This window comes from Drosophila obscura, unplaced genomic scaffold (assembly GCF_018151105.1).
Source record: "Drosophila obscura isolate BZ-5 IFL unplaced genomic scaffold, ASM1815110v1 contig_179, whole genome shotgun sequence".
Taxonomy (NCBI): domain Eukaryota; kingdom Metazoa; phylum Arthropoda; class Insecta; order Diptera; family Drosophilidae; genus Drosophila; species Drosophila obscura.
The window spans coordinates 5432271-5447375 of record NW_024542766.1 but is presented as its reverse complement, the minus strand read 5'-3'; the positions used below and the strand labels follow the sequence as shown (position 1 = coordinate 5447375).

The 15105-nt window shown below is 42.3% G+C and overlaps 4 protein-coding genes across 4 annotated transcripts; all 4 read right to left on the bottom strand.

The window, feature by feature from the left end:
• Positions 1-44: 44 nt before the first annotated feature.
• Positions 45-1655, bottom strand: LOC121403960 (ionotropic receptor 40a-like). The gene is made up of 5 exons (XM_041592415.1): positions 1559-1655; positions 928-1496; positions 820-868; positions 572-738; positions 45-506 (listed from the first exon to the last, which is right to left on the bottom strand). The coding sequence occupies exons 1-5, from the start codon at positions 1653-1655 to the stop codon at positions 45-47; spliced, it is 1344 nt and encodes a 447-aa protein (XP_041448349.1).
• Positions 1656-3821: 2166 nt separating this feature from the next.
• On the bottom strand, positions 3822-4593 carry LOC111082901. The gene has a single exon (XM_022379144.2). The coding sequence runs from the start codon at positions 4483-4485 to the stop codon at positions 3916-3918; it is 570 nt and encodes a 189-aa protein (XP_022234836.2). The 5' UTR covers positions 4486-4593; the 3' UTR covers positions 3822-3915.
• A 2961-nt stretch (positions 4594-7554) lies between these two features.
• On the bottom strand, positions 7555-9450 carry LOC111082920. Its single transcript, XM_041592466.1, has 4 exons — positions 9349-9450; positions 8260-9287; positions 7809-8194; positions 7555-7746 (listed from the first exon to the last, which is right to left on the bottom strand). Exons 1-2 carry the CDS (start codon positions 9389-9391, stop codon positions 8422-8424), a joined length of 909 nt encoding a protein of 302 aa, XP_041448400.1. The 5' UTR covers positions 9392-9450; the 3' UTR covers positions 7555-7746; positions 7809-8194; positions 8260-8421.
• A 3441-nt stretch (positions 9451-12891) lies between these two features.
• Positions 12892-13912, bottom strand: LOC111082907. Its single transcript, XM_041592467.1, has 2 exons — positions 13708-13912; positions 12892-13641 (listed from the first exon to the last, which is right to left on the bottom strand). Exons 1-2 carry the CDS (start codon positions 13867-13869, stop codon positions 13000-13002), a joined length of 804 nt encoding a protein of 267 aa, XP_041448401.1. The 5' UTR covers positions 13870-13912; the 3' UTR covers positions 12892-12999.
• Positions 13913-15105: the final 1193 nt, after the last annotated feature.

Genomic DNA, 15105 nt, shown 5'->3' with positions numbered 1-15105 from the left:
AGCCATGGTACAGCTCCTGACAGGCTGCAAACAGAATGGCGCCATCACTTCCAGTAGATCCAGATGCGATCGATCCACTTACACTGCTTCAGGAACAATCGAAGCGTGAACCAAATGCACTTCTCGAACAGTTGCTCGGGCATCCTGGGTGCAGATGGTACCCTGCGCCGCTTGACCTTCAGCACACAGGGTGTAATCTCCTTGATGTACGCCATGTAGATGCACAGCTCACCCAGCTGCTCCACATCCAGGTTGACGTGTCGCCGTCGCCAAATGTAGGGCATGGCTATGATCCCATAGAAAATGGGACCCGAAAAAACAATCGTGAGTATCAGATACGGCCAAATGTCCTGCTTGAAGGGTCGCATGATGGCCAACGCTTCGTTGAGGCGACGCGGGGCATGTGTGGCAAACGCGCCCGAGTCAGCGAGGGTAAAGAATGAGAACTCTATGGCCTTGTGACGCTCCCAACTCAAGCCCACGTCGCCCAGGAAGAAATCTGCCATCTGCCAAATGGTAAAGAGTATTATTTGGGTTTAAGTTTGTCTGCCGTCTTGGATCTGATACCCACTCTGCTCTGCAACAGTCCTATGCCTCCTGTAAAGCTCTCATTCGACTCTTTGGCATCATCGGACTTGAGCGATCCTTGGGTGCGTCCTGGCGCTTCAATATACTCGAATCGAAAGTTCATGCGCTCTGCCAGCAGCATAAGCAGACGATGATCACGTCCTCCCGTCACTTTGACTTCATTGCACTCCAGATTGTCGCCCGTTTCGCCGGATATCTCTCCCGATGCCTCGCTCGAGCCCTCTCCCTCGCTGGAGTCGCTGCTGTTCTGGCCATAGCTGACCCAAAACCAAGGAGGGGACTAAAAAGGAGAAGCTATATCTATAAGGGCGTCCTCAGTCAATCTCTGATCTTCCATACATGAAAAACAGGCACACGAAAGATTCTCCCCTCGAAGTTGGCATAAACCGATCCTGCGGGCGGCAGCAAGGGGGTTCTCTGTAGTCCCAGATTATCCCCATCGTACCAATTCACGAGTCTCAGTTCCCCATCGCTTGTGGGCCTCGCCTGATTGTAGTAGATGCGAAAGGCCTTTTGGCGTGGTCGTGTAATGACCACCGCCCGCATGGGCTCCTCGAAGCTCATGGCACTGGCTGTGGGCGGCCAGCGGGCACCCCAGTAGAAGATAAACAGGCTGAGACGATGGGCCAGACGACGCTCCTGTATCCGTTCGGATAGCTCCTTGGGTTCATCCAGAATCAGACTCACGCACTCGATGGCGCCCTGGAGATTCGCTTCAATGTGCTGGAAAAACAGTTCCGTGTTGTTGAAGATCACCGATTTGTAGTACAGGCGATGGAGGCGCTGTATAAAGTCATCCACCCGGATGCCCTGATCGTTCTCGCAGCAGGCACTCATCAAACTAAACGAGGGCAGGGCCAGAATGGCCAAAGGACGTGGCCTCAGGCCATTGATGATCTGCGAAAGAGCTGGCCGAATGAAAGCAGGGTAGAATTTAGCAGAATTCCATCTTAAAGATGCACCGAAATACCTATGGCCACATCCGACTCATTCGCAGGCAGATAGGAGACCCTGGTCCGGGCTTCACGACTCAGCAGCAGACCCAATAGTATCCAGAACTTTTGCATTTTTGCAAGTGCAGGCAAGAAGTCCTGGCGCTGCCACCTTATATATGGAGGCCGCTTTATGATGGCTCGCTTGATGAGCAATTATAGCCTCAATGCCTAAATATCACATGTCAGCCAAGTCAGCCACCAGGCTGCTCATGGGGCCAAAAGGAACGTCTACTGACAGCAGGCAACGACAGCTCCGACAGTTTTCAGCTCGGGGCCAGAAAAGACCCAGGACCCAACCCAACCCAACCCAAACCAACGGCTGACTATCGATTTTCATAATCATTGACTGCACAGAGAAACACACAGATACATACACAGGTACATCATAGACTCTCTCTATCTATCTCTCTTTAAAGCATGGATGGCAGTCAAACGTTTTGGATACTCTTCCTATAAATAGGGTTAAATAGCTACGAAAGTTTTGCATCTTCAATTTCTAGAGAAAATATATCCGTGAACTAATCAACACGTTTGAAAATAAATTTATAGAATCTTAAGGCTTTGCCAAACTCTGAATAAATTCAGGCTCTAGATAAAGCTTAAAATCTTATATCTCCCCATTATGATTAGAGTCGCCTTCGAATGTTTTTCATTACCGAATAATTTCGATTTGAAAACCCAAAGCATAGCCATAATTTCCATTTATTGCCATAGAGCATTCAATCGCCATGGCGGCTGCTGCTGTCATGTTCCTTTCTTGGTTTTAATTGTCAGAAGTTTGTCATTGCCGTTTTCGCTGACAATTTCTCTTTCCATGATCAATCGGTATTGACGATCGACGATCCGTGATTGTGGCTATGTGGCTGTGGCTGTGTCTGTTGCTGTTGTTGTTTTTTGTATCTTTGTGGCTGCTGTTTCTGCCTTGTGTTTGTTGTCAATCTTCTAATGCCGTTGACATTAATTCCGTGTTGTGCGCATTTTTCTTCTCGGAGACTGGCCTGGCATTTCGCTCTTGGATCGGTCTATGCTGCTGTTGCTTTCTGCTCCCATGTCAACGCTCTACTTTGCTACTACGCTGGGGCCCAGCACAGCCAGCCAGCCAGCCAGCCAGCCAGCCAATGATTTATCACCGATTGAACAGCAGCAGCAGCAGCAGCATCTTCGATCCGTGAGTTTGCGGATGGGTTTGTCAGGGCTTTGCTTCTGACTTGCGGAATGTTCGAGAATCTATAGAGCTAGCGTTAGAGTACTTTTAGCTACAGATTGTATCACCCAAGCAGAACTCAAATATTAATCTTCTTGCTACACCGTTCTATCTGGATTTTGTTTGTCTGGCCCACAAAAGAGAGGCCCACTGCGATGACCCGCTTATGATATGGCAAAAAGTGTTTATTATCGAGAAATAAATCGCACCGGAGGGCGGTCAGTGCCAAAACTATGACACGAGATAGAAACCGAAAGCCAGAGGTACCGTCTCCGTCTGTGACCTCTGCCCAGACACCCAGACACCCAGAGACTCCACTGCTCCACACTGTAGACTCTAGATACCAAACTCCACAGCCACTCCGCATCTCTGGGGCTATTTATAAAACCTCTACTCTGCGGATCTGCGTAGTTCGACAACTTGTTAAACTTCAAACTGTCCGCGAAACGCGACAGCAGCGGCAGCAGCAGCAGCAGCAGCAGCAGCAGAAGCAGCAGCATCAGTCCCAACAACAGAGGAGCTCTGGAGGTGCCTGCTGAGTGGGCAACTGTCTGGCGATTGCATCTGCGCCTCTCTTGCCAGTTGCAACCATCCAGTTGCAGCCGGCTTAGGCTGATCTTGCACCAGGATGCACGCCAACACTTTTTTTGTTTCAACGCGCGCACACACGATAGTGAAATGTCCAAGAAGGAGCCTGGCTTTAGCCCTATCCCTTGGATCCATACAGTAGACAGGCTAAGTGGTTGGTGGGGTCCCACCAGGGGTATGGGCATGGGCATGGGGATGGGGATGGGGATGGGATACCCGGCACACTTAAATGCATTTTGTTTGTTTTTGCCTCTGACAACATTCCCTCTCTCTGTTTCTTTCTGCACTCCTTTGGGCTTGGGGGCCAGCTGTCAATTGGCTTTGTCCGCATGTAAATCACTGGAAAACAACAGCACAAAAGGCAGTCTATAGACAGAGACAGTGAGAGAAAGAGAGAGAGAGAGAGAGAGAGAGAGACACCACACAGATTCAATGCATGTAGAGCTTTATTTTAAAATAAATCTGAATCTGAAACTGAAACGAAACTTAATTATTTATAGAGACAAACAGAAAGAAAAACAATGTAGAAATGTTCGGAGCTTAATACCAGAAACTAAAGATAAAGTCCCACAAGTTGTCATCGTCATCGGAATCATCTTCTTTCGAATCATCTATGGCATCTAGCTTCTTTTTAAGCTTCTTTAGATTTTTCTCATTACTGAAGATGGCCTGCCAGACGCGCTTGCCAGTTGGATTATAGATCCCCAGACGCCTGAGTATCCTCACAACTCTTCTTTGGAAAATTTTGGCATCTTTGGTACTTTGGGAAACTTTCTGAACCAAGTTGCCTTTGCGTAGAGCCACATTGGACGGTTCGATCGAATCGGTGATGTAATCGACAGTGGTTGAGTCCTCATAGGATTTGTAGCTGTTGTATGCTTTGATTTTTTCATCTAATTGTGCAAAGGGCCAGTCGGCAGCCTCCTGTAGTTTCTTGTAGCGTTCGAGGATTCCGGCTATGCTGGAATTGGCGTCCTTTTTGAGGATCTCTTTGATCCTGGTTGTCACAAGGTTATCTAGCCGCTTGAGCGGCTCCACAGGCTGATCTCCATGGATGGGATGTCCCAGAAAGAGCAGTAGGATTGCTGGTAGAACAGCAACTAGAATCATGGCTTCTATTTGTGGTCTCTACGGATCGGTTGTGACTTCTCTGGATCGGTGGTGTCTTCTGTGTGTGGCTTCTATGGATCTCTGGCATTTTAAAGCCCCTTTGGCACCCGTGGCTAGAAATGAATTATGTGTCCGTTTTTGACAGGCACTTAAATATTAATAGATTTTGCGAGGCTTTAAGGTTACTTTGGTGGTTGAGTGAATTAGTTGTTTGGTGGAGTTGGGGGTCACGCGATTATCGTTAATGGAGTGTGAAGTATTTCGAATTTTTCATAGTATTTTCCCTGACTTCATTTGCGCTAGACGATATGTACATATGTTAGTACATATGTATGTATGTATGTATAAAAAAAACTCTCAAGTTTCCTTAGTTTTATTACACCAAAAAAACTGATTTAAATATCATTAAAATATACTGGTAATTGCATCAATCAAGGCGCTGCATTCACTTTTTGTGCTATCGTCATCGTCATCATCATCATCATCGTCATCGTCATCGTCATTAGGCTTTATCTTATCGCAGTAATTAAATTTTGAACTCTCACTGGATATATTTTCGAGGATCTTCTTGAGCTTTTTTAGCTTTTTCTTATCTTTTAGTACTGCACTCCAGAAGCGTTCGACAAAACTTTTGTACAGCCCCAGTTTCTCAAGGAGCTTTAAAACCTTGCTCTCGAAGTCTTTTGATCCGCGTGGATCCGCATGGAATTCCTTCGACTCGTCGGCGTCGTCAGCGTTTGATTCGAGCTCTGGGTTCTTCCGTGCCCCGTAGCCATTCTCGTAGTCGTTGAGTGCGATGAATTTTTCATCCAGCTGCAGGAATGGCAGCTCGACAGCTTCCTGTAAGTTTCTGTAGCTCGCCTGGGCCTCTGGATTGCTGGAATCTGCAAGCTCCTCCAACGTCCTTTTGATCTTATTTGTCAAAACATCATTCAGGTTTAGTAAAGGCTGAATTGAAATGGAACGGGAATGGATTGGAAGTCCATAAAAAACTAATAGGATGGCTGGAAGAATGGCAACCAGAATCGACATGGCTTCTGCGGGGATCTGTTGGAACTGTCGTGGATTGAAATGATTGATGGCTGTGTCTGACAGGCATTTAAATATTTAATAGAGTTTTCCAGTTCACACTCGGATGTTGTATTAGTCACAGATTATCTTTAATGGCCGAGCATTCCGAATTTTTCATAGTATTTTCCCTGACTTCATTTGCGCTAGACGATATGTACATATGTATGTATAAAAAAAAACTATCAAGTTTCCTTAGTTTTATTACACCAAAAAAACTGATTTAAATATCATTAAAATATACTGGTAATTGCATCAATCAAGGCGCTGCATTCACTTTTTTTGCTATCGTCATCGTCATAGTCATCGTCATAGTCATCGTCATAGTAATCGTCATCATCATCATCGTCATCGTCATTAGGCTTTATCTTATCGCAGTAATTAAATTTTGAACTCTCACTGGATATATTTTCGAGGATCTTCTTGAGCTTTTTTAGCTTTTTCTTATCTTTTAATACTGCACTCCAGAAGCGTTCGACAAAACTTTTGTACAGCCCCAGTTTCTCAAGGATCTTTAAAACCTTCCTCTCGAAGTCTTTTGATCCGCGTGGATCCGCATGGAATTCCTTCGACTCTTCGGCGTCGTCAGCGTTTGATTCGAGCTCTGGGTTCTTCCGTGCCCCGTAGCCATTCTCGTAGTCGTTGAGTGCGATGAATTTTTCATCCAGCTGCAGGAATGGCAGCTCGACAGCTTCCTCTAAGTTTCTGTAGCTCGCCTGGGCCTCTGGATTGCTGGAATCTGCAAGCTCCTCCATCGTCCTTTTGATCTTATTTGTCAAAACATCATTCAGGTTTAGTAAAGGCTGAATTGAAATGGAACGGGAATGGATTGGAAGTCCATAAAAAACTAATAGGATGGCTGGAAGAATGGCAACCAGAATCGACATGGCTTCTGCGGGGATCTGTTGGAACTTATGTTTGCTTGCTATCGTGGATGGAAATGATTGATGGCTGTGTCTGACAGGCATTTAAATATTTAATAGAGTTTTCCAGGTCACACTCGGATGTTGTATTAGTCACAGATTATCTTTAATGGCCGAGCATTCCGAATTTTTCATAGTATTTTCCCTGCCTTCATTTGTCTTAGAAGATACATATGTATGTATGTGTACAAAAATGTCTCTAGTTTCTTTAGTTAGTCTTTAGTTTTATTACACCAAAGAACTGATTGGAATCAACCTCTCCATAGACTGGTAATGAAAGCAAGCATGCCTTCGCATATTTCCGTATATAAGCCAAATAGAAGCCAGTCATAGTCACTTTCGCAGTAATCCGAATCGGATAGTTCGGCGAGTTTCTTCTTGAGCTTCTTTAGCTTTTTCTTATCACAGAGTATGGCCTTCCAGACGCGGTCGGCAATGTCATCCTTCATCCCCGGTTTTTTCAGGAGTTTTGCTCCATGGATCCGCATGGAATTCTTGCGACACGTCGGCATCGTCAGCGTTTGATTCGAGCTCTAGGTTATTCCGTGCCCCGTAGCCATTCTCCTAGGGGTTGAATGCCATGATTTTTTCATCCAGCTGCAGGAATGGTAGCTCGCCTGGGCCTCTGGATTGCTGGAATCTGCAAGCTCCTCAGTTGAGGATCTGGTGGGGACTTCTGTTTGCTGGCTCTCGTGAATGGAAATGATTGATGGCTGTGTCTAACAGGAATTTACATTTTTAATAGAGTTTTCCAGGTCACAGTTGTATGTGGGATTAGTCACAGGTTATCTTTAATTAAGTTTGGAGTATTTACAACTTAGAATTTACATTCCATCAAGCAGTGCTGGGGCACGTCCTTGTTTCCAATTACTGCCATAGCTCACACATGACGTGGCACATCGATGCTTGAATCGAGAAGCACAAGAGAAAGCTTCAAAATAGAATGCTCAAGAGTACAACAACACATTAAATGTCGCGTGCATAATTAATGCCAAAGAATACAAAAACTAATGCCTAAGAAATACACGTCCTGTGTATGAGAACTGAAGAAAAATAATTTACATATTATTGCCATAAATTGCCTGAAAATAGTAAATATTTTTCCTTTTATTAAAGTTTATGTAGCAGATATACCAGATACATATACATATTCTGAGAGTAAAGAAATTCCACATTACTTTCGGGATTCCCTCATGTACTCTTCATAGTCCTTATATACATCTAATTTTTGCGGTTCCTCAAGTACTTCCATCTGTTCAGCGTTTTGTTTCTGAATAAAAAAAGCAGAGAACCTTTGTAACTTCAATACTTCAATAACTACTATCCACCAACCTTTTTTTGCTCGAGGGTAGTCAATATCTTGGCATGTATGACACCCAAAAGCCAGGAAAGCTTTCCCCACACTACATCTATGGCCCGATGTGTCTTCTCCCATAGAAACTGTCGCCCGTTGGCCTTTAACTGCTCATATGTGGGATGGTATCCCATGGAATTGACCGCCTCTTTAATTCTCGAGATGGGGCCATTTAGCAGATGAACCCCGACATCTACCCAGGACTTTAGGTGACCCTTCCACTTGACCGTTTCGATCTTTTGGTAGATTCTCTGTCGTAGAGCCTCGATAATGGGCTCATCCGAAATGGGACCATTATTGGGTAGTAGATCCTTGTTGTATTGTCGACTTATGTGGGGTTTGGACAACACAGCGTCCACAAAATCTATCAAAGAATGTTAGGTACATATGTATATGCCATAGTTTTTCGAAAAGGTCAAGGTCACTTACAATAACTTGCATTTGCCAAGAGAATTGTCAACAAAAGTTTCATCTTGCTCTAAGGAAAACTTACATATAAGTGGAATATTTAAATCTTAGCTTATAGATTTTCTTAAGGCGTAACCAAACGATTTTAGAGGCTATTATTGTTTGATGTTATTCCTTTACGCTTCAGTCCGAATATGCGTAATCATCATCCTCAGCGGTATCGGTATAATTGGATACGTTAAAATTCTCATTATAATAATCATAGTCAGGGTAAGGACATATTTTAGAGTTTTCCGTCAGCCTTTCCGCTTTGTGAGCATTCGTGAGATTAAGGGATTCCTGAAGAGTTCTCTGCTGCATTCGGTAGAAATTAAAGCAACTGCTATCCCTGTACTCTCCGAATAGAAGGCCATTGACGTGGTCTATGCGATATTCGATATCGTACTCCAATTTCTGACGCCGGCGATTGTAGATGTGAAACATGAGCTCTATTTGACTCTTTTCATTCAGTTGGTTGCTTCCCAATCTACTGGCGTAGCGTACCTTACTAATCCACCAGCAAAGTTCCATGTTTGAACCGCATTTATTCTCGAAACGGTTGAGAATATTCTGCAATCTATTTGTGGCCATTGCATGCAGCTTGACGATATTTTCTTGTTCTTTCAATATTTGCTTATCTTCTTTCGTGGGTCTTTTCAGTTCTTCTAATGGTGTTGTAGTTGAAGGAGATGGTTCTTCTGTCGTTGGAGTAGTTTCAAGGGTTGACTTTCTAATGCTGATCTTCCACTTAATGATCAGTCCATCAGGTATTGTACCATCCGATTGTTCTTTCGGTAGTGGAGGTGCAGAATGTGGTTTTGGTGGGGGTGCGAAAGTAGAAGTCTTAGGTGTACCTATAGTATTACTTGTATCACTTTTAGTAGCCATTTCTCTGCTGGTTGACTTTACGATGCAAATCTTCCACTTGATGATCACTCCATCAGGCATTGTGGCATCGGATTTCATTTCTCTTGTATCTTCTCGATCGATTTGGGAAGGGTTAACAGAATCTATCAAGGAATGACAGCTATAGCCATCGCCTTGACGGTTTTTTAAGTATCAATCACTTACAGTAACATGCATTTGCTAGAAGAATTGCAGACAATAGCTTCATCTTGTTTTAAAGAAAACTCAAATGTAAGCGGAATTCTTGGTAACTATGGTATGAGTTCGAATCTTGTGGCATATTAAATCCATTTTGAAAGGCTTTAATTGATTCACTTCGATATGAAAAAAGGGACTATCGTGAAACTATTTTTTAGTCATGTTCATTTAAAAATCATTGTTCAAGCATGAACATGTTAATGTTCGCTTCTGTGGACGGGACTCTACTTTTATACCCGTGCTCAGTCAGTATATAAATTTGTGAGCTTATGATTTATGTAGAATTTTAAAATATTTTACATTTTAAATTTGTTTGCTACATCTGTTATCTATATCTATCTACATTCTCGAGATTACCCATACACAATGTAGATTCCACATCTTCTCCGCAAAGTAGAGGTCGAGAAATATCGATGAAAACATCGATGCATCGATGCTTTTAAATTTTTTGTAAATATCGATGTTCTATGGCGAAGCAGACGGTATGTGGGTAAAAACGTATTTATAATATGAATATTGCATATTAAGAACCATAATGAGCCACAAAACTTTTAACCATGTTAAATTTATTATATTAAATTTTAATAAAATCGGAGTTCGGATTTTAGGATCACTTTGTTCCTGGGATGGTTCTAGTTTCTGAAAAGTTCTAATTTCGGAACAGTTATTTGGCACAAAAAGCAATAAATAGAAATAGTTACGCAAGCTTTTTTTTTAACGTTAAATCATTTTTACTTCAAACAAAAAACATCATCACTTCATCGATGTTTGCTTTGAAAAAATCGAAAACATCGATGTCCGCTAACACCGCTACGCGAAACTACGCGAACAAAGGTCGCGCATTGCACAGGGTAGAGTGTGTGCGAGCGAGAAAGAAATGAGTAGCGTCAGCAGCGCTGGAGGAGGTGGGGGAAGCAACTGAAAATTATCCGATCTGAGTCAGATTCGGTAGATCTGATAGATATGGTCATTCTCTACGATACAGTGTGTTTATAGTTTTATCGTATCTTTAAAATTGTGGCTGCCACAGATTTTGGTCCTTTGTGGGGGCGGGGCGAAATTTTGAAATACACTTGAGGCAGTGTGATATCACATGAGTCTGGAAACCAAATTTGGTTGCTCTAGAGTCTAGACGGATGGACGGACAGACAGACATGGCTATATCGACTCGGCTATTGATGCTGATCAAGAATATATATAATTTATTTAATTTATAATATAATATACCCCTTATCTCTTAGAGTACGAGTATAATAAATACGCCAAGCAACACACAAGTGGAGATACCACTGATTTTAAGAATTAAATTTAGTTTGAATTTACTACTCAACTCGCAAATTTCGAGGCTTTTTATGTAACGTCTCATCAATCATCATCCATAATTTTTTTAACCATAATTAAAATAATCATAATCATAAAAATCATATCCAAATTTAACATAAACCTTCTTCTGAGGGCAAGCAGCTGAGAGTGTTATTATTTTAGATACTTTGTCTAGGTTATTGTTGTCTATGGCATTTTCGAGCCTGGCCAGTTGATTTTGATAAAACTTTCGGCATTTTTTTGTCGCATCGTGAAGTTTGACGTTTTGGACTTCAACTATACGGGCTTTGATTTTTATTTCCAAATCCAGACGCTCGCGATTGTATAAATTGAAGCGACTAATGAACTACTTTATGAACGAAGAAGAACGATTGCGCGGGTTACTGAGCCAACGCACACCGTAGTTTTTCCGAGGTACCATCAGAAGCTTCTAGCTTTAGGTTGTGGCCTTTTCTTCTTCCTCTTTTTGTCGTTTTTTTCTATCTTCTTCCTCTTTTTCTCGTTTCTTCTTTTCTTTTTCCGCTTTTTCTCGATCCTTCTTTTCTTTTTCCGCTTTTTCTCGTTTCTTCTTTTCTTTTTCCGCTTTTTCTCGATCCTCCTTTTTTTTCGCTTTTTATCGATCCTTCTTTTCTTTTTACTAGTAAAAATATATTAATAGTAGTTCCACCAGGTGTAATACAAGTACTAGGTTTGCTTGAGGTGGGTTTGGTGGGTACGTTGGAAAAGGAGGCGCTGGATACAACCCCCAATTTTAAGGTGTCGAAAAATGTCCTTGTACAACACTGGATTGTTGTGGTGTTGCCCAATTGGAATTTTTAATTTGAGTTGTTGGCCACCAACTATGAGTTGTCGGCCACTGAGGCCATGGATTAACAGGTTTTTGTGATGTTACCCAAGGGTAGTTTGTTGGATATCCTCCATGTTGCGATGGGGCACTTTTGATTTCCGCCAGTTTCTTGATTGCTTCGATAAGAAGATGGACGACCTTTCCATGCTCTATCGAATTGTTGCTTTGAAGGTTTGCATAGTAGAGTGGATTATGGTCTTGCACATTAGGCAGCTGAGCAATAACCAAATCTGGCAATAGAATATTCCACTTATAAGCCTTGAATGAGTTTGTAAAGGCCATTCACTTACGGTAGCTTGCCAGATGAACTATCAACCAAAACTTCATCTTGTTCTCAAATGAAACTCTCATTATGATATTTAGCGCCTTAACTTTTTGGATTTTCTTGGTGTATAAAATCGATTTGATAGGCTGTAACTTTACTTTCATAAGCTATTTATTCTTTAAGCACATATGTATCTATATCAGCGGTCGGCACGCACACAATCAAATGTTCTGCAGTGTGATTGTGTGTGTGTGTATACAGCAGGCAAAACGGATAATTGTATTGGTCCCAACAGCGCAGCAGCAGAGCAGCACCTTTTCCTAAGCACAATAGATAGGGCCGTGCCGACCCCCGATCTATATTGTAACGAAAGGGCAAATCCACTAGGCCGACTACAGTCGGCTATCGGAGCATAAGGATAGGCCCTGCTTTAACTGAATTCTTACGATTTAGATCCCAATAGGAATCTAAAGCCTAATTTATTCATAGCACATTTTTCTGCTGAGATGAGTAGACTGACATACAGGAAGTATCAAAGCATACAAAAACTGCCACACAACTGTTAAAATAATTTTTACGTACTTTTGTTTACTGAAGATTTGTGCAATTAGGGTTCGGGTAGTTTTAGGTTATATTAAAGTTGCCATGTAGATTGGTCTGCCGGGTGAATTCGTTTGAGTCGACGTCTGGTTCCGCTCCGGGTGATTCACTGACGATGCACTCGATGCACCAGCCGATTTGCTAGACGACAAGCTGGTCTTCAATGAAGGGTCGGGATTCCACTACCCATTGCGTTTTGAAGAAGAACCAACGATGGGTCTGGAGTCGAGAACGAGCAATACAACAATGAAGGATCGCAACTGGAGAGCGACCAGATCATCTACGAATCGCCCTACACAAGTTCATTGGACACATCCAACTCGACCTAATGTCTGAAACACTCGACGGCATACGTTGAACAGACTCTGGGCTCCGACTGACTATTTTTAACGAAAGGCATGACAATCCAATAGTCGACTATAGTCGGCCTACTGGATTTGCCTTTCGTTATAATAGAAAAAATACATCATTATATTTTATCAATGCTCATTTACTTCTTTATAGTTTTTCAACACATTTTAATATATATATTTTTACTTTCTTCTGCCTCGAGAGAACTTTCTCTACCCAAAGTACCATTTGGTCACTGGTATTCATCGTTGTATTCATCGCTATGGTAGTACTCAATCGAATCAATTGGATAATCGTTATAATAATAATAATCAGGATAGTCATTACTATGCGGACACTCGATGGAGTTTTGCGTCAGCTTTTCCTCTTTTTGGATATTAGTGAGGATTAGAGCCTTTTTAAGGCGACTCTTTTGATTTAAATAGAACTTTGCGCAACTGCTATCCCGCTCCTGATCGGGTATAAGTAAATCAAGCTCATCTATGCGTTCCTCGATTTTGTGTTCCAAGTCCAGGCGAATGGCATTGTAGGTCTCAAAGTTTATGCGAATTTCCATCTTTTCTTTTAGTTTGTTCTTTCCCCATTTACTGGCTTCACGGACACTACTAATCCACCCAGCATACTCCGTGTTGCCATTGTATTTACCCTCACAGGAGTGCAGTATTTCAAGTAGTTTAGCCGTTTCAACTTTATCCAGCTTGGTGACAAGATCTTCTGTAGTAGTTTCAGATTGTAGTGTTGTAGGAGGATCTCTTGTAGCAGCGGGCGTAGAAATAGTAGTGCTGGTTGTTGTGCCTTCGGTCGTGTCAGTACTAACTGATGATCCGGGTGTAGTTGGTTCAGTAGTACTCGTAGAAATAGTGCTGGGGGTTATTTCTTGAGTCGAAGCAGTACTGTCTGATGAGCCAGGTGTAGTTGGGTCAATAGTGCTGGGGGTTATTTCTTGAGTCGAAGCAGTACTGTCTGATGATCCAGGTGTAGTTGGGTCATTAATAGTCGTAGAAATGGTAGAAATGGTGGGTGTTTGATCGCCATCTCCGTTGTCTGCACGTCCTCCATAGCTTAGTATTCCCAAAATGAAAAGACTCCAAAGCCAAACCATCTCGAAATGATAGAGAGCTATACAGTTTCTAGACTGATATTGTTGGAACCTGTGGAAACCGTTTTTATATAGATCCGCAGGGCCAATTTACTTGGCCACGACTATAGGTATTTCTTAATTTAGATAAACCTTGATGGACATTCCGTAAAACGGTACGTTACGTATTCCTCTTATCGGACTCTGTAGATTTATTTTTTAATTGGTTTGGCTGTATGTATCGATTTTTTTACTTTTCCATGTGTGTGTCGTAAAATTCTGAGGATGCGAATGTGTACTTTCACAATTTTTTTATTAAAATTGTCGGTTGTTGTTGGAAGATTATTTTATTTACATTTACAATTATAAATGTGGCGCTTCAATATCCCTTCCCCACTAACTCCCTCCCATAGAGTCTGTAGTTTTCATATTTTATGCTTAACCGTTTCGAATGCCGCGCTTAACCGTTTCAACGGTTTTTTTTATCAATGCCATCCTCAAGTTGTGGAACCCAATACACGCACAATCAGCTGCTTGGCTTCGCTCTGCTTCGTACAGGTGAGCAAGACAGGTATGGAGAGAGAGAGAGAGAGAGAGAGAGTAAGAGAGCGGGCGCAAGTGCACGATCCACAAGAAGTAACGACGTCCAGGGTATATTTATCTTAAAGGTAGGGACAACTCTGCGATTGGCCTCTTGAATGTAATAAAATTCAATAAAATTCCCACATATCTGGGATGTATGGCAAAAATTAAAATAAGATTATTTTTATGTCATATTCTTCAGCTATTTTTTGTGCAATAAAATTATTTTTTAAAGGCTGACACCAAAATCACGCGTACACTTTTAGCCCACTTATCCAACTCATCGGAGGACTCAATCGTACGTATCTAAAATACACCATGAAAGAGTTTCCTCGCTGAGTTCTTCACATCTCCCTTAATGCCTCCACAGAACATACCTTACATACCAATATACCATGCCATTGACGTCTTGTAGTATCTGTTGTGGGTCTCTTGTCTTTCCGTTTTTCCACGATTCAGAGCCCGTGTCGTACCGCCTACCACCTCAGTTCTTGAACATCAGCTGGCCGTGTTGGTAGCATTCCGCGGAAGGTGTTTGAGCCGTGAACGACGTGAACGTGTTTCGGAACGAACGAAAGTCGAGAGGCAGCACCATAACGACGCGACTCTATGCTTAGTTTTGTTTTGTTCGGACATTCAATCGGGGCGATATATGTACAACAAAATGTGGAATATATT